The sequence below is a fragment of the Phoxinus phoxinus genome (assembly GCF_949152265.1).
Source record: "Phoxinus phoxinus genome assembly, chromosome: 11".
NCBI classification, from domain to species: Eukaryota; Metazoa; Chordata; class Actinopteri; order Cypriniformes; family Leuciscidae; genus Phoxinus; species Phoxinus phoxinus.
This window is the reverse complement of record NC_136886.1, coordinates 16586013-16604973: the sequence shown is the minus strand read 5'-3', so window position 1 is coordinate 16604973 and position 18961 is coordinate 16586013. Positions and strand designations below refer to the sequence as shown.

Below are 18961 nucleotides of genomic sequence, written 5' to 3'. Positions count from 1 at the left end.
ACAGACAAAAACATATACTTTGAATTCACTGTAATTTTGGATCCTATTTTATGCCAAATACATAAACAAATATAAAACTGTCAAATGTTTTAGTGCTAATGGGGCGTCTACAAATGTACAACGCTAGTTTTGTCATTTCAGGCATCTAAAAGACCTGAATGTTATTCCCTCTCATACAATCAGGCTGTCCAAGCTTTTAAAAAAGCAAATAAGTGTTGCAGTTTGGGCCTGTGTTGTTATAACTAAAACTAAACTATATTTAAATTTTTTTTTAAACTCAGTAATTGTAATGAAACTGAAAAGAAATATAAATATTAGATGAAAAACCTACATTTAAAAAACTTAAATGAAAATTAGAAATGTTGCTTTGGAAAAGATCTAAAGTTTAAACCAAAGCACTAAAATGACTAAAAATTAAATAAAAATTATTTAAAGCGATATAGAACTATTTAAAAACAACTAATAAAAACAACAAAAGACACATAACAAAATTACTAAAACAAACTCAAATTAAGAAGAAAAGTGAAAAAAAATATTAAAGTGTATAGTACTATATCATTGCATTTACATACTTTGTTATAATGTTTACCAAGAAAATGCATAAAACAATTATTACTTATGTACAGTGTTTATAACATTATAATATTCCTAATATATTTTAATGTTGGAGGAACAATAATGCATTTAGCTGATTTTAACCTTGGTTGAAGTTAACTTCTCATATTTTGAAGGTCTCTGCTTTGCACGACTCATTCTGATTTGTGTCCTTTTTGTAGTTATGAACACACAAGCTCACAAATCACTTTAAAGCCATTTTACAGTGAAATTACCAGAAATGTCCTCAGATTTACACGTAATGACTCCTCTAATCTGAAGGGCGAATCCAGTAGAGCAATCTGGGCTGATTTGCTCAAGGGCACAGTTTTACTTGAAGACAATTGTGTTTCAGTAACTCCCCGGTTCTTGGGTAATTTCTCCCTGTGACTGAACACAGTCTTTGTGCTGCCCAGACCTGTAACTTTTATTTTAACGGTGTCCAAATTACCACCACTTTTAAAATCATAAACTGATCTTAACAAAACAGGCCAAAGAAATCATGTCTGCAGCTTTAAACACTGCTTCTTTTCTCTTACGCTCTCCCTTCTCACAACCTCAGTTAATAATTACTGCATTGTGTTGTGAATATAATCCACTCCTGGTACTGTGCAAAGGCAGCCACTAATGAAATACCCTGCTCTTTCTAAGTCTTACATAGGAAATTTCTTCAGAATATAGAACACAGAGTGTGCAAAATTGTAATCTTTCATTCTTGACCAGATCTGTCTGTGCTTAAAAACAGTCAAGTGCTCAGAGAAGAACAAGTTAATGTATAGAGCAAGCAGTGCGTTAGTTTTTTGCTGAGATATACTTTTTAACTGAACATGTGACTTTGGCAAATCCACCCGATCACCATTTCTCAGAATTTCCTCTTGGGTTACTTTAAAACTGAAACACCTCATTAGAATAATTAGTCTTAAACAGCTTTAAGCACACATTATTTTCTTTGCACCTATTTGTAGGGTGAAATTTAGCTAAAGGACTGCTGCCAGTATCATCATTCTTAAAGTCTACATAAATTAAACAAATTACTTACCATGTAAGCTTGGTCATTTTGGCTTTGGTGACGATAAGGTTGGCATCATAAATCATCTGAATAATGTCACCAATTTTAGTGACAGCGTCTGGCTTAATCATAGCCAAAGTCCTGAAGAAGACACAAAACAGATATATTACCATAGTATAAAAATATAGTACCCAAGTAGAAAGCAAATCAGAAAGTAAGATATGTGCCATAATTGAACCAAAGTACAAACAGCCTGGATATATTATATTTTGGAACCCTAGATTTAATATTTTGTTGCACAGACTATGTTTTGAGATTTTTTGCCCAATAATTAAACACAGCCACACTTATAGGCATATCTGAGACAAAGACACCACATTCATATTGCAGCGATTCAGCACCGTGGACATTTAGATCTTGTTAATATTTGAGCTTAAACAATGAAAGTAAAACACAGCAAATGGCTTCACTCTCAGACTTCTCAAAGGCTGGTTGATAAATATTAATGAGTCACTGAAAAATCAATTGAGGTTTTCATCAAGTTATCATCAAATGAATCATAGCATCTAGTTCAAATTTGACACAGGTTTTAAATAATTTCTTTAAACAGGAGATCCTGAATCTTTTAAATTGACCCTAGATAAAGTAAATATGATGGTCTGGCTAAACGACAGCTGTCAATTGAGTCAGTTCAAGTTTACTTTGAAGATTGCATAATATATTGCCTTGAGTCTGTCCCTCTGTGATATTTCCCAAATTTATATTCATGCCACACCACCATGAATCTCACAGGAGAGAAAGAGCAGTGGGAAATAGTGTGAATGTGAGTGATATAACAGGAAGAGCTGATTCATTATAGTAATCATTGTTCAGTGATTTTTAACAGGAGGAGACACAGCAGCTCATCAACACGTTTTAATAATTACATTAGCAGGTGTTTGAGGAGGAGCCGCCACAGAGGAAAAAAGAAAAAGAACTTAATTACTTTTTCTTGTGACATACAATAAGCTATTCATCACCCTAAATGAAGAAGATTATTAAAATGTCTTGTGACAATCTGGTATTCCACTCCATGCCGTTACAAGCCTATATGACTTTCATTATTCATGAATCGGGCTGATTCGGTTCAGTTCAACTCAATGAGTGAGTCATTCAATGATAAAGGAATGCAGTGGTTAACAGCTTAGTGGGGGGGAAGATTATCAGTGAATAATGACAAAATGTAGGCCTTTTGTCACATAAAACTATAGTATGACTTCAGAAGACCTGGGATTTTTCTGATGACTTTTATTTTAACAATATTTTGATTTTAATATAATTGAATTTGTTTGGTGTGCTGTGAACATTTCCTTTAAATGGATTAGTTCGCCCAAAATGAAAACTCTCTCTGAAATATCTCACTGTTTTGTCCAAATAATAGAAGCCAATGGTAACCAAAACTGTTTGGTTGCCAACTTCCTTCAAAATATCTTCTTTTGTTCCGCAGAAGAAACTTGCCAACTTTGGATCGATATACAAAGCTGCTATATAATATCCATATATAATATTGGGAGCACAAGTTGTAATCGCTGCCTAACACGTTCTTTCTGTCTGTTTAAATACAGCCCAATTTCCAGAAAAGTTGTGACGTTTTGTAAATTGCAATAAAATCAAGAATTCTCTCTAACCTTTATTTAACTGACAATTTTTTTATTTTGATGGCTGCAACACATTCCAAAAAAGTTGGGACAGAGGCATATTTACCCCTGACTCACATCACCTTTCCTTTTAACTACACTTTTTAATGATTTGCAAATTGAGAATACTAATTGTTGAAGTTTTGCAAGTGGAATCTCACTTTGCAAGTGGAAGCCCAATCTCGCCTGATACAAGTCAGCTGCTCAACGCTCTGTGGTCATCGTTGTCTGCTTCTCCTTTTCATGATGGGCCATACATTTTCAACAAGAGACAGATCTGGAGATCTGGACTGCAGGCAGTCAAGCACATCCACTTTATGGTGTAGAGTCTAGAAACCACTCAGTTTTAGCACGTGCAGAATGAGGCCTGGCATTGTCTTGCTTCCCAGGAAAGATGTCATCTTGATGGCAGTATATGTCTCTGTACAATCCCAATATACGCCTCCACATCAATGGTACCGTCACACACATGCTGCTTGTACTGATGCATCCCCATACCATGATATATGTTTGCTCTTGCACCTGTTGCTGATGAAAGTCTGGATGGTCCTTTTCGTCTTTAGGACTGAGAACTCTATGCCTTTTTTCCCCAAAACAAGCTGAAACGTGGACTCATTTCATTGCATTTTACAAAATATCCCAACTTTTCTGGAACTGGTGTTGTAATGACATTAACTAATCGCATAACATGTATTATTTTACAGCTGTATATTACTCCCATGTGGACATTACTTTAACATGCTCAACTCTAGCTGATAACAAACAGAATACTTCCTAATTGTAACAATGAAACATATTCTGTAAAGCTGCTTTGAAACAATATGTATTGTGAAAAGCGATATACAAATAAGTTTGAATTAAACTGAATTGAATAGAAGAAATAAAGTCATACAGGTTTGGAAAGACATGAGGGTGAGTAAATAGTTTTCATAATTCATATTTTTAGTAAACTATCCCTTTAAAGGCCCGTTTACACCAAGGACGATAACTATAAAGACAACGATAAAGATAATTCTCAAAATTAACAAATAGTTAGTTAGAGTTCACACCACAGCTATAACGATAACGGCACAGAGAAACGATATCGTTGGAATCCCTTTCAGAATGATTTTATCCAGCTGATGAACGATAAAAACATTGACAGCCAATCAGAATCCATCCTGCTGTAATGAGCTTGAGCATTTAAAGTGACAGACAAGCAAGCGCTTAGAATAAACAGAACCATATTGTCCGCTGATGTGGACGCTAATATAGTTATCTTTATATTTTTCGTACTTGGTGTGAACAGGCCTTAAGGCTGCATTTTTGTGACTAAGACAGGTCTTGCCTCAGCAGGTGTTCAAAAATAAAGTACCTCTCCTTCTTACTGCCCAGTTTATTGGCTGTGTACTGATCCCCATAACCTATGAGGTTCAGCTGACGTGAAAAGACGTTCACTCGGTTGCCAACAAACAGATCCTCTGGATGAAGCTCATCAAACTTGGTCCTCCGTAGGAAGGTACGCTGATTCTTCATATCAAACTGTATAAAAGAAACATGTGAAGGGAAAAATCTCAAGCATAGCTGAAAGTCAGGCGCTGAAATCTGAGTATAGGAACGCACCATCTCCACGGAGCCATCTTTAGGGTAGTAGAGCAGCTGGTATCGTCGCAGCAGAGCAGCGCTGGGGTCCAACCACTCAGCCAGAAATGCAAAGCGTTCCTCCTGTGCATAACACAACAGACACAACAAAACACACAGTCAAACCAGGCCCGACAGGGGAATGTCACTGATCTGACCCTCTTGCTTGGACAGGGAGTCACAACAGCCGTGCTCTGACCCTCAATAGAGACGGGCAGCTGGGCCTGTTAACATGCTGAGTCGGAGGATCAGACTTTGAACCAGTCCTATGATCCCCTGGGGAGCGTTGCTGCAAATGGGAAGCCATAATCCAGCTGCTGGAACTACTGCTCCTAAAAACATGCACTACACACTTACACAAATATAGAAACTAATTATCCATATCATCGCTAATATGTTATAAATCCACATGTCCTCATTGGAGGGCACAACCCAAAAATGTTGTCGTGGGCCCTGTGATGAAAAGGGGCATTTACGCTATATATAGCTTTTACTCATGGGGCCTGAGGAAGATGGAATAACAATTGTGTTCCGAGGAATATTTAGAATGGCCCATTATATCGCAATACTAATTAATTAAAAACAAACAAAACAAAACAACCCAACTCAAAGAGATAAAGTGACAATTAATAAAAGCTCTCTTAAACATTAATATAATTAATTCATTGAAATTTTGTTTTATCCAGCCGTGTTTGCAAAACAAAACATAAAAATTATATAAAATAATAATAAACAAAACAAAAATTCTAAAACATTGATACAATGTACAATGTGATATGCAATAAACACTCTCTTCCATAATGGAATAATTCATGGATTTTTTTTGTATCCAGCCATGTCTGACAAAAAAAGTGCACTTGTTATTGTTGAAATTTTTTGTGTAAACGCACTACTATACTACCGTAATTACAAATAGCCTACTACTCTATAAATAGTACTATAAGTACCATTTAATATTTATACAGCAAAACGGCATAGAAAAGTGCATATGTTTGCAAATTAGGGTTGCACCTATAAATATGTGAATTTAGACACCACAACATTATCACACACACACACACACACACACACACAGCTTTAAATATATATACTAAAGTAACATCAAAAATATATATACTAACAACTAGACAATGCATGGGCACCCATTATTAATGCAACCATTGATAAAACATAACAATTTAAATAAAGGAAATAAAAGTTTTCCAAAGCAGGACCCTTTAGGACTTTGCCACTCTCATTAAAAAATATTATTTCATGAGTATTTAATATAGCACTTCAAAACAAATCATAGATGTTATTAAAATATATTAGACTATCAAAACCACAGTGTTACTATTGTCCAATTTCACCTTGATACCAACTCAGAGGTGCCCTTGAACAAAACATGGAGAGCTAGCATGTTGGCGTGATGCTGATCTCTTTCCCATGCAGAGCGCCACCTTGTGGGTGAACTTCATAGAACAGGCTCAAGTGATTGAGGGGCACGTAACCGACCGCACAAGCGTCATCACAAGTGATGAGAAAATATCTGCTAATTTTCTGTTGATCAGTGGACATCAAAAGTCGTGCACATGAGAGTAGGTCTACAACAGTAACTCATAATAGTTATTAATATTCATAATAACTGACATAATAACTGGCAGATAAATAAGTGTATGTTAGAATGGCAGTAATTTGATGTTGCATTTCTAGGCACTATCCATCCTTCATGCCACATGCTCGATAATTCAGAGACAAGGCAACATGTCAACACTGAGGGCTAACATGGCATCACTATCTAATTTAACAACAAATCATAAGTGCATCTGCACCATTTTCTTATTCATCATTCCTTACACTCAATGAGAGAACGAGAATCCCTTTAACATAATTGTGCGATCCATCTTAAACCTAACAGGGCCTCTTCCCCAAATAAGAGCTATTTTTACCTCTCAGTCAGCTGTGACAGAGACGATACTGACAATGAACAGCCTTCTTTGTACAAAAATACACTGAGGCACAGGTCTGAAAAGCCATAAAACACATCTCCAGACTCTATTTAGAGTCATATTATGATATCTAGAGTGACGTTTTTGGCTGAAGCAAAAAGTTCTCATGTTGTCTGCACTGACACCAGTAGTTATCACCTTGTGTCTGAGGCCTTGCCAGTCAACAAGATGTAAAAATAAATGTGAAGACAGCTAAAATCTATTTTCGGCAGCACTAAACATTAAACAATTTACACAAAATAGTCTTTGATATCTTGTGTTCCATTACTAATATATCTAACAATTATTAAATCAAGATTAATTTACTTGAGAAGGAAAATAACTTATCAAATATCTGTCAATCGAGTAAGTAAAATAATTTTGTTTTGCCTTTTAAATAACCTGTGAAAATTCCTTTGAAAAGTCTCCTGTGTCATATACACACATTTCTAACTAAGGCCTCTAAATTATTATCATGATCAAAACTTTGCTGAAAAACGTGTTGTACAATCTACTTCATGCCTTCTGCACTCGGATTTAATTTTTTTTAGCAAGTAAAAGTCCTTTTAGTAATTCTAAAAACATCCCCCTTCATACATTTGTCTTCTTGCAATGATTTTTTTTTTTTTTAGAAATTAAACATAATAACTTTTATATTGTTAGTAATATTTTAAGATGAACACTGGACTTAAGCAACTTAAGGTTTACTTGATTATCCATACATAATTTTAGATAAATCATGTTAAAATGCGAGTATCAAATACGATACATCGGCCTTTTGAGGAACGTTTATTTGTACATCTCTCAATGCGTTTCATTGCATTTTGCCTTTCACAATAAAAACTGCAGAGCTTTGATCATAAAACTAAGCATTCGAATATCATCTTACTAAAACGCATTATTGGGAGATATAGAGTGACGTGTATTTTTCTAAAGGTTCAATGACCTGTTCATATGTCAGGCTTTACAAAGTTAAGGTTATTTTTTTCACCCCACTGACAGATATGTTATGACTTAAGAAAGTATTGATTTTTGTACTGGAAAATGAGACAAAAGAACTGAGCAATAAAATTAGTTTTTGCAGTGGAGTGCTTTGACAATATGATAAAAACAGCTATTGTAATGAAACACTAGCCTACATTTTCATAATCAAGGAGTTTTATGGCATTTCACCAATCTAAGTGGGGAAGATTCGGCAGGTAGTCACCCCCTACAGATTTGTGCAAAATAAGAGATATTATATATCCACATTCTGCCTGGGCCAAAGTTACCTGAGGACATCTGTATGTCTAATAAGAAAGATGGAGGGCTTTTTAACTAATTTTAGCACCACAAAGTGCACCCTATCTGTTTTTCTAAAAGGAAAGTGTCATAAAAACCGATTTTATTTTATTTTATATACATATGTGAGTGTTTACACTTACAGCAATAATAAAAGCACGTTCAGGGGGCATGGGGATCTAAATGAACATTCCAGCACAACAAAATCACAGTTCTCCTGGTTAATGATCCTGGCCAGATTGAACTAGATATAGCTGGGCTTATCTGCCACTTCTAACACTATGAAAAATAGGGCTTTCCTCTCAGAGCCCTTCTTGGAAGCTGAGACTTTCTCAGACACCTGCTGTTGCCCTATGCTATCACTGCAAACATTTCATGCTGTCTGCATGGAGATGGATCAATGTACACTACTTAAGGAGACAGAATGCGAATTGGAAAATAAACATAGCGTAGGAGTACAACAGAGCAAGGAAAATGATGGTCAAAGTATCCTGTTACCCACAGAATAACAAAGTTTAGATTGTTGTGCAAATGACACTAAAAAAGCATATTATTCCCCTCAGTGACATTAGAGCTTTTGATTGAACTTGGTCTGTAATTTCAACTAAATTTCAACCTTCCTTATGCAGGCATATACTGACATCTAGTGGCACATCAAATGAGAGCATTCAGAAACAAAACAGTTGAAAACGAGTTTACAAATGATGCATTTACAAAACTGTTTTGTTTTCTAACTGATTATGAAGTGTCTTCATTTAACTTAACTGGGATTTAAGTAGCCAAGATGCTAGTGTCAACTAAGTTAACTTTCACTTGCTCGAACTTCAAGAATCGCTCTATAACAGACCAGATTATAGTTCACACGCGAGATGTTATATAGCCTATTTTATAATTTAGTGAACACAATACGTCTCAGTGGATTATGTGACTTGTATTTCTTTCAGTGGAAAAAAATAAAAACTGTTAAAAAGCAACAAACAACAAACATTCATGAATCATGAGTTCAGTTTTTTAGTCTATGGTTCAGTCCTTCATTACGAACAACATAAGACTGGAAAATATATTCTCCCACTTACCATGTCTGAATTAAGTTATTAAAGGAAAGATACTGTTGTTGATTGTTGTTTAACAGACGGTTGATTGTCTTGCTTTAGCCTCGCTGTTAAGTCCCATCACCATAGCAACAACATCAAACGCCTACCGCCAAATAAAATAGTTCAACATATCTCATGTGAACTCGTAACTATATTCCGTAGTGTTTAAACATTAGGCTGACTTCGATATTTAAAGCCTGGTGAATATACAGACGCTTAGGAACGAATAGTTTGCTTGAACGATTGTCTACCATAACCCGGAAGTAGTCCTGACCTTTTACCGCCAACTGACACTCGCACATGGGTTTGTTATGGTGTGGACTTTGACACTTGTTTCTCTATTATTAGGAGCTTTTTGACATAATTGTTAAGCTATTGGCTACAATTTGACACGCTTTTAAAATTGGGGTTAGCTTAAAATGTTGCAAACCTTTCACAATATAAGACAAAGGCATTTTGTAATTTACTGTATAGGTGAGGTTTATAGTTTTGAGTTTTGAGTTTGAGGAATTTCCACTAACCACAGCAGTTAAAATGGATCCCAGTCCACTCATTTTAGATGGAGGTCTTGCAACAGAACTTGAAGCAAGTGGATTCCAATTACAGGTAAGTTAGGTACTAATACTATTACACAGACTTATTGTAGTGGTGGGCAGATCGAGGCTTCATGAAACAATGAAACGGTTGAAGCAACTGTGCCATATTGTGTCGAGGCTTCGAAACAATCCGACACCCGTCTCAACGGTGACGTGGTCACTTGCAGGTGATCTGAAACAACCTTGACAACGAGCCATTAAAAAAAAATGTTGTTTTTATTATTGTATTTTTCTAATATGTGAAGCTTGTAACCTGTAGGCTCCTCGCTGTGCATAATGTTTTTTTCGGTCATGAAAAATGAATATTAATAAAAGAAATCAAGCCACAATGTCTCACTTTTTTTTATAGATTTTTATTCAAAAATATTAATTTCTCTGCTGTGGAAGGACTTATAGCCTAACTTCTCTTTTTTACAGATAATTTGTCCAGCCTTTGAAAAAATCTTGTTGCTGGCATGCAAAGATATTTTTTAGCAAGGACATACAAATGAGGAAAGATTACTGCTCTCTCTTTCCAGTAAGTTAGGCCAGGGGATCATGAGTTCTGGGCAAAAACACATCGTTGAAGTATTTTTTCACTTCCACTGTGGCAGCTGTAGCATTGTGTATCATCCGTGTTTCACGGACACGATTATCAAAAAGTTCCCATAAACTGTCCTGTGTTTCTACTGGTGTTGATGATGGGCCTGATGTTGATATTTGTGGCTCTGAATATAAATGAAAACAGCAATTAGTAACAGATCCTAAACTGATGGCATTTATGAAGTATAAATTACATGAATCAGATTACATAACATAGACTGAAACTGCTCACCAGGAGTTGCGTTTGAACGCATCAGCAAAGCACACTCCAGTGTGATGAGCTTCACCGTCCTGGGCTTTGGTAGGATTTCCAAATGCTACATTTTTGAACCTTGGGTCCAGCAGTGTAGCCAGTGACAACAAGGCTCTAAAAGTGTCATACCCTCCACATCTGGAGTGCAGACCTTCTTGCAGATGTGAGCCTATAGCCAAAACAGGTGAAAACCATATTAATTATAATAATGACAACAATATGACAGTTATGGCCAATTACATGGGTAGGATGGTCATTGTGACCTACCTAATTGTACAGTTGATTTCTGCGTTGAATGTCCTATTTCCTGTGCAAGCTTGTGCTGCAACATCCTTTACAGTGAGTGGTATAAGCTTTGAAGCTGACACTCGGTTCCTCTGACATCTCTGTTGTTGCTATAGATTGAATGGTTGCAGTTGTGACAATGATTGTTGAATAATGTCATACTCAAGACTTGTCAGGGGAGCAGTATTACTGTTTAAATTGGAAAGTGCTGCACCCACTGGCTCACCTTGCTCATACAAGCGTTGTAGCATGTCGAATGTGCTGTTCCATCTCGTCTCAACCTCCTGTATCAGTTTCAGAGTTGGTCTGGCCATCAAGCCCTGCATCTCCACAAGCTTGTCCTTTGCTTTGCAGCTGGATCTGAACAACCCCACTATCTTTCTGGCGTATTTCATTGATGACTGGGGTTTGATCTATAGGGCCTTTTTCACAATCATATTTAAATTATGAGCAAAACATTGGACATGGCGAAGGTGGAGTAGCTAGGCGCTTAGGATCATGTTGGATGCATTGTCAGTCACCATGCACTGAACTTTGGAGGTTATTCCCCACTCAGCCATTAGCAAGGCTTTAGCCTCCATGATATGCTGGGCTGTGTGGGTTTGGTAAAACCTCCTTACCCAGTACAACAGTTGCCATTTTTGCCTCTGGTGTTATGTAATGGCAAGTTACACCAAGACATCCATCCATATTAATGGAGGACCACATGTCAGCTGTAAGGCTAACAAATTCAGCCTTTTGTAGGTCCTCCGTTGTCTTCTCCTTGGTTTTGTTTGGTTTTGGGAGGACATAACTTGGATCAAGCTGGTTCACAAAGGCCCTGAAACCCTCATCCTCCACGATGGTGAAGGACTGCAGATCCTTCACCACCATGTTTAGAAGAGCCTCATCCAATTCCCTCTGTCTGCCTTTTAAAAGAGAAGATAAAACATACTTTCAGACAAATACATAGTGCATAGCTATTAAAAGTAGCCTACTGGTTCATTATTTGGAAACCTTCCTAAACAAAGTTATGTTATCAACGTTTTTGCTCAGTGTGCAGAGAAAGATCAAATGGAACATACTAGAACTACAACAATTAGGAAAACCAAAATTATGTCTTCACTGGCTGTAGATTGGGTACTCATAGACCTATAAAATGTATATTCACAAAATATTATATTATATTGACAACATATTATATCATATTCACAGTGAAGCTGTTTTTAACATGATCGGCAGTTGTGATTGGGACGTTAGGTTGTAGGGCTTAGGTTGACACAGGCCTATGGACTTTTTAAACAGTGTCCCAAAAGTTTGTTATTATATTTCAATTATAATTATATTTCAAACAATGCATACCTTGCTTAGATGGCCCAGCAGTGTCAGTAGCAGGCCTATGTACAGGGGGAATTCTACCATCCTCTGCACCCTGCAAAATGGCACATCATGGATGATGTATTGTTGCAGTAGGCTAGCTGCCGATCACAATAAATACATCTCACTTTATTTGGGGTTTCCAAATGGAAATGCTCCCACACCACAGATGTACGGCATCTCTTCTGTGGAGCCTCCTTAATTATTTATCAATCTATCTTAATCTATGTATCTATTAATCTATCTATCTATTAATCTATCTGTCTATATATATTTCTATCTATTAATGTGTCACTATACTCTGTCTGTCTCTAGCCTATCAGTCAATGTGTAAAATTAAATATAACTAAACAAATTGCTCTATAAATGTCACTATATCACCAAAAACCCACGAGGTCAAGATGCGTTGACTTCACTTTTATACAGGTGTGCGATTGTGTGGTCTGTTCCCGACCCTGTCAATCAAACGCTGATTCGGCGGACCATGCCACCTGTCGAAACACTTGTGAAACACTCATTCATTTAGCCGTAGTCACGTGACATGGGTGTTTTGAATCACGCTTCGGATGTTTCGAAACATCTGCGGTTCGGGATCTCGAAAAGCTTCGGAACGTCAGTTTCGCGTCAGCCATCCCTAACTTATTGTCACTAATCACAAGTTTACTCACGCATATTGTGTTTGCAGGGAGATCCACTGTGGAGTGCAAGACTTCTGCATACAAACCCACAGGCCATTAAGGACGTACATTACAGGTAATTACAGGCTAATGTTCTGTACCTGTGTGGTCATGCAGTTATCGAACAATGTAAAATATTTTTAAACATATTGCTTATAATTACTGTATAAATTTTATATATATATATATATATATATATATATATATATATATATATATATATATATATATATATTAATATATTATATTTAATTATACATGCAGTGTTTTTATGTAATTTATATTAAAACTATATATATATATATATATATATATATATATATATATATATATATATATATATATATGAGAGAGAGAGAGAGAGAGAGAGAGAGAGAGTGTGTGTGTATCGGTCAAAAGTTTGGAAACATTACTATTTTTATTGTTTTTGAAAGAAGTCTCTTATGCTCATCAAGCCTGCATTTATTTGATTAAAAAAAACAGAAAAAAAAACAATAATATTGTGAAATATTATTACAATTTAAAATAATGTTTTTCTATTTTAATATAGGCCTACTTTAAAATACAATTTATTGCTGTGATGCAAAGCTGATTTTTTTTATCAGCCATTACTCCAGTCTTCAGTGTCACATAAGCCCCATTCACACAGCACTTTGAACCCGGCAAATTGCCGGCAAATTGCCGGAACGCCTTCTGTGTGAACGCAAACACGACCCGGGTTTAATGCCGGGATCGATGCCGGGTTGGGGACCTAGTAACATTGCCGTGTTCAGACCCGGAACGCGCGCTGTGTGAACAAAAGCCAGGACAAATGCCGTAAGGGGTGTGTCGTAGTGATGATGCACGAGCCTTCGCAATGACGTAGTGTTACTCTGTTAGAAGAAAGTTTGTGTTCGTCATCGATACAAGAAAGAACGAAAAGATGTCTGCAAACTGGACTGAAGCAGAGACCCGAGAGCCTTGCAATCCGCGCCGAAGCTGAGATCGTTCGCCACCTTATACGTCACATCATAACGTCACGCGTCTATCCGGGACATAGCCTACCCGGGTTGTGTGTGAACGCGCTCTCTGATTCCGGCAAATCACTGGCAGTGTGAATGAACCATTTTCAAACGAACCCGGGTCAAATCCCGGGTCACTTTATCCGTGTATTTTCCGGAATCTCTGTGTAAAATCATCTTTTCTTCAGAAATCATTATAATATGCTGATTTACTATCAATATTGGAAACAGTTGTGCCACTTATTTTTTTAAATAACCTTTGATACTTTTTTCCTGGATTCTTTGAATAAAAATAAAAAAAGAACAGCATTTATTTAAAATATAAATATGTTACAATATATACTACCGTTCAAAAGTTTGGGGTCAGTAATTTTATTTCTTTAATTTTTTATGATACTTTTATTCAGCAATAAAATGCAGCAATAAGATGTGTTAAATTGATAAAAGGTGATAGTAGCCTAAAGCTTTATGTTGTTAGAAAAGATTTCTATTTTGAATAAATGCTGTTCTTTTTAACTTTTTATTCATCAATGCATCCTGAAAAAAGTATCACAGGTTCCAAAAAAACTGTTTCCAACAATAATAACAGTATCAAATAAGCATATTAGAATAATTTCTGAAGGATCATGTGACTGAAGACTGGTGTAATAGCTGATAAAAATAATATTTCACAATATTACTCTTTTTTTCTGTATTTTTTATCAAAAAAGTGTAGACTTGATGAGCATAAGAGACTTCTTTCAAAAACATTAAAATGGTAATGTTTCCAAATTTTTGACCGATACTGTATACTATATATAATGTACTTTCTTAAAAATGTATTTGTCAGCTCCAGGAATTATCAAGTAAACAACAAAAAAAAGGTTAAACAAAAGTGAAAAAATACTGTACAGTCAAATGATATTGTTAAAAAGTTTGAAGTCAGTAATTATTAAATATGCTGTTCGTTTGAACTTTCAATAAAAAAAAAACTAAGCAGCACAACTGTTTTTAACATTAATCATCATATTAGAATGATTTCTGAAGGATCATGTGACTGAAGACTGGAGTAATGATGCTGAAAATTCAGCTTTGCCATAAATTGGGAATAAATTACAATTGAAAATATATTAAAATAGAAAACAGTTAATGTTGTAATACTATTTTACAACATTACTGTTTTTACTGTATTTTGATCAAATAAATGCAGCCTTAGTGAGCTTAAGAGACTTATTTAAAAAAAAAACTTTATTAATCTTTCAGTGGTATTTCTAAATGCCTCTATTCTATGACAAGAATGAATTAATATTTGATGAATGACTGATCTGACTTTTTAAAATAGATTTCTTCAAAGCGGCTCTGATGTCATAACAACAGCCACGTATCAGGCCACCATTGAGGGATTCGTGAAATACCTTGGTCTCCGACCTGAGGAAGCGCAGCAGATGATGATGTCAGGGGTTCAACTGGCAAAAGAGACAGTGCGTGAGTTCATGTCTCATTCACCCGAATCAGGTGTGTGCAAGTCTAACTTCTGCTAAATCATTAATTTGATCAAGTTTCTGCTACACAAATTCTAAAATGAATATATCCCCTAGAAGACAGAAGAGAGCCTTTGGTTGCAGGCTCAGTGGGTCCATATGGGGCCTTTCTACATGACGGGTCAGAGTACACAGGGGCCTATGAGGACAAGATGACATTGGAGGTAAAGAAAGATAAAGCTCTTTGTCTGCCCAAGCTGCCTCCTCACAAGAATATCAAGTGCATGTTTTCTCTTTTGTCTTAGGAGTTGAAAGACTGGCATCGTCCACAGATCCAGTGCTTAGTAAAAGCTGGAGCTGATCTTGTTGCTATGGAGACCATTCCAGGTCTCAAAGAGGCAGAGGCTCTGGTGGAAGTACTCAAAGAATTTCCCGAAATGAAAGCCTGGCTTTCCTTTTCCTGTAAGGTGACTGATATTAATGTGATAAGCGTTCCTTGAATTACAAATACCGCACATATATTATGATATGCAATGATAAATTGCAATTATAACACACTTGCAACCATTTATGTGATTAAAACAAGTAAGAGTGTGCTAGACATTGCTATTAAAGGCACAATATGACACAAGTCATTCAGCTTTTATTAATATGTGATATTTTAATATCGATCTAGCTTACTGTAATGTGCAACAAGTGTCTCATATCAGCCACCGAGTAAACGCAGAGTAACATTATAACATAACTTTCAACACACTCAAATGTATTTTTATTATGATCCAAGTAAAATAGTGCTTCGTTACCACACAATATTAATGGCTGTTTCATTAAAATGAAATACAATAATGTGAATTTAAGTGATCAAACGTAACTGTAACAATGTTCAAGTTTAGGGAGGAAGGTGACCATTAAACGTAACTTTAATTGTAAAATTTGCATAAACAACTTAACAAAAAGAGCGGCAGAGGCCGACTGCGGCATATAAGCGTAATAAAAACAGCAATGTAAATTGTTGCTGGCTCTCGGCCCGCCCTGCTTCATACCGAACCCAATGTCTCCCTGAGTTCCTTTGGATTGCTTTCCATTGGTTGTGGAGGTGAGGACGACAACTCCCATGATTCCACGCTCATTCATGGTGTCATCGAGCTACGCCTTTGTTGTTGTTTTTAATAAGCGACCTGTAGCGGTGAAACTTACCATATTGTTCTGAATATGAGGATATTATATTTTTCTTGGAAATACATGTTTAATGCAATAATATGTTTCAGGACATTCATAATATTTCAAGCGGGAGGAGCTTTTCTGAGGCGGTTCAGGTGGCCTGTAGGTCCACACAGTTGGTTGCTGTGGGTGTGAACTGTTGTCCCGCTACTTTGGTGAAACCACTTCTAGAGTCAGCCAATTCACACAAGAAAGCAGATTTGGGCTGGGTGGTCTACCCTAACAGTGGAGAGAGATGGGACCCCAAGACCGGGTGAGATTAATCAATTATTTTTTCATTTAACTTTTCATATTTTTAATTAAATTGACACAGGGTTCCAACATTCGTGGAAGATTTTACATTTGAAATGGAAAAAGTTTTATTAAAAATGGAATCTTAAAATTATAATTTCTAGACATGAAAAAGACATGGACATTAATATTTGATTCCATTTCATCCCATATATTAAAGGGGTCTTGACATGTTTTTATTTTATTTTATTATTATGTTCCCTTAGGTGCAATTATAGTATTACTATAGTTTTTTTTACAAAAAACTTTTAAAATGTCATCCTCTGATTAAAACAGTCTGTTTTGGGGGTGTTTCCCCTTTAAGGGTTCAGTGTTAACGCCCACTGTTATGATTGGCTAACGTCAGTGCCTATGCATCAATTATTAACGCCCCCAGCCAGAACATTTGCGGATTCATCGTATTTAAAAAGTAGTTTAAAGTTTTAAATACATTGCTTACAGTTTGCGTCGTCGTTGTTGAGCCCAGAATAGTCGGCACGGACTTATCTTTGAGCAACAGTTTTCTGGCAAAGCCAGCATCATTTTGGGATTTGTTCTCAAAACAGTCATCCTTCAAATGTATAGAACAAACGCTTAAACTAACACTGCCGTGACTGAGACGTCCGCAAAAAATAAAGTGCATCCATTTTTCCCTGACGTCTGGATCTTTCGGCAGCGTATTCAAAGATGTTGTTTGTCCACAGCCAGGAACAGCACATCTGCGTGGCATCGTAATTTCCCTGTACACAGACCCACTCGCTGTCCGTCGCCTGAACACTTGTGAGGCGCGCAGCGCGCGGGCGCGACAACGATACGAAATGAGCGTAGTTGTCTTGTGCTGGAGGCGTTCATATGCATAGACAGTATATAAACATATGCAAACGCTGGTACGTCACTTCGTACCGTGACGTCACTTCTTACCATGGATCCAGAACGAGCTGTATTTAGAGCTTGATTAAATAAATGATTCGTTTATAATGGGGAGGACGTCTTAAGCTATGAAACTTGCAGGACGTTTTAATTGTACAAAGACCTCTTATATACCAAAAGATCAAGGCAAATTTGGTTTCTCATGTCATGACCCCTTTAAAAATCGCTCTTTGTGAATGTCATCTTTATATAATTTATTAAATTAATTAATTAATATAAATGTATTAAATTATTTTCTATAGCTCAAATATATCACGGTTTCCACAAAACTATTAAGCAGCGCAACTGTTTTTAACATTGATAATAAACAATGTTTCTTGTGCACCAAATCATAATATTAGAATGATTTCTGAAGGATCGTGACACTGAAGACTGGACTAATAGATGCTGAAAATTTTAAAATATTAAAAAAGAAGTTATTTTAATGTATCATATTTTACATTATTATTGTTTGTCCTGTATTTTGATCAAATAAATGCAGCCTTGGTGAGCATAAGAAACTTCTTTCAAAAACATTAAACATTCTTACCAGCCCCAAACTTTTGAACCGTGTAATTAAATAAAACGTAAAATAATCACATATGACTGCAAAAGTCATAGAAATTGATTACTCCAAAGGTATGGGAATCCTGAATTCATTTACTTAGATCGTATCTGACACAATTTGTCTCAATAGTTTCACTGTGTAAGGCTGTTCTGATTCTATTTCAGATGGATAACGGAAAAACAGACGTCATTTGCCAAATTAAGTCTCGACTGGAAAGAACAAGGGGCTTTGTGGATTGGTTGGTATCGAGTTGCACCAGTTAATACTAAGACTTGTTCTTTACTGTTGCGCTGACTCACCAAGATTTCTGTTAACAGGTGGCTGCTGCCGTGTTGGTCCTGCTGATATAACTGCACTGAAGCAACAGCTACTTGTATAGCAATGACTCATCATGTAACATGACACCGTTCACATCTGGTTACCTATGAAATAATGCACTGATGTGTAAGAAGGTGTATAAATATTTTATTTATAAATAAAAATGAATACCAACACTAGATGACTAGACATTGAACATCATACATTAGATGTCGCTGTGTTAA

General features: G+C 36.2%; 3 protein-coding genes across 5 annotated transcripts in view; 1 reads left to right on the top strand and 2 right to left on the bottom strand.

Moving 5' to 3' along the window:
* Positions 1-9557, bottom strand: part of nme7 (NME/NM23 family member 7) — a 42564-nt gene extending 33007 nt beyond the window's left edge. The window contains exons 1-4 of one of the 2 annotated variants that reach the window (XM_079629148.1): positions 9224-9557; positions 4882-4983; positions 4634-4800; positions 1634-1744 (exon numbers count right to left, since the gene is read on the bottom strand). In XM_079629148.1, the coding sequence (XP_079485274.1) occupies positions 1634-1744; positions 4634-4800; positions 4882-4983; positions 9224-9226 (383 nt within the window). In that variant the 5' untranslated portion in view covers positions 9227-9557. The remainder of the gene's footprint in view (positions 1-1633; positions 1745-4633; positions 4801-4881; positions 4984-9223) is intronic. The other variant, XM_079629149.1, reaches the window with a different exon arrangement.
* On the top strand, positions 9507-18873 carry LOC307007309 (homocysteine S-methyltransferase YbgG). Of its 2 annotated transcripts, none has more exons than XM_079629150.1 (8): positions 9507-9847; positions 12999-13066; positions 15313-15485; positions 15569-15675; positions 15757-15918; positions 16720-16925; positions 18584-18657; positions 18737-18873. In XM_079629150.1, the coding sequence occupies exons 1-8, from the start codon at positions 9776-9778 to the stop codon at positions 18796-18798; spliced, it is 924 nt and encodes a 307-aa protein (XP_079485276.1). In that variant the 5' UTR covers positions 9507-9775; the 3' UTR covers positions 18799-18873. The 2 variants fall into 2 exon arrangements, with proteins under 2 accessions (XP_079485276.1, XP_079485277.1); XM_079629151.1 differs by having other exon boundaries at positions 9531-9847; positions 15572-15675.
* On the bottom strand, positions 11386-12736 carry LOC307007310 (uncharacterized protein). The gene is made up of 3 exons (XM_079629152.1): positions 12706-12736; positions 12299-12368; positions 11386-11865 (listed from the first exon to the last, which is right to left on the bottom strand). The coding sequence occupies exon 3, from the start codon at positions 11828-11830 to the stop codon at positions 11528-11530; it is 303 nt and encodes a 100-aa protein (XP_079485278.1). The 5' UTR covers positions 11831-11865; positions 12299-12368; positions 12706-12736; the 3' UTR covers positions 11386-11527.
* Positions 18874-18961: the final 88 nt, after the last annotated feature.

Bases quoted from the DNA above. Each gene is read 5' to 3' on its own strand.
- LOC307007309 (XM_079629150.1), top strand. From the start codon at position 9,776: ATGGATCCCAGTCCACTCATTTTAGATGGAGGTCTTGCAACAGAACTT. The intron at 15,486-15,568 runs GTGTGTGCAAGT...TATATCCCCTAG, and splicing joins GTCTCATTCACCCGAATCAG to AAGACAGAAGAGAGCCTTTG. The intron at 18,658-18,736 runs GTTGGTATCGAG...TTCTGTTAACAG, and splicing joins ACAAGGGGCTTTGTGGATTG to GTGGCTGCTGCCGTGTTGGT.
- LOC307007310 (XM_079629152.1), bottom strand. From the start codon at position 11,830: ATGGTGGTGAAGGATCTGCAGTCCTTCACCATCGTGGAGGATGAGGGT.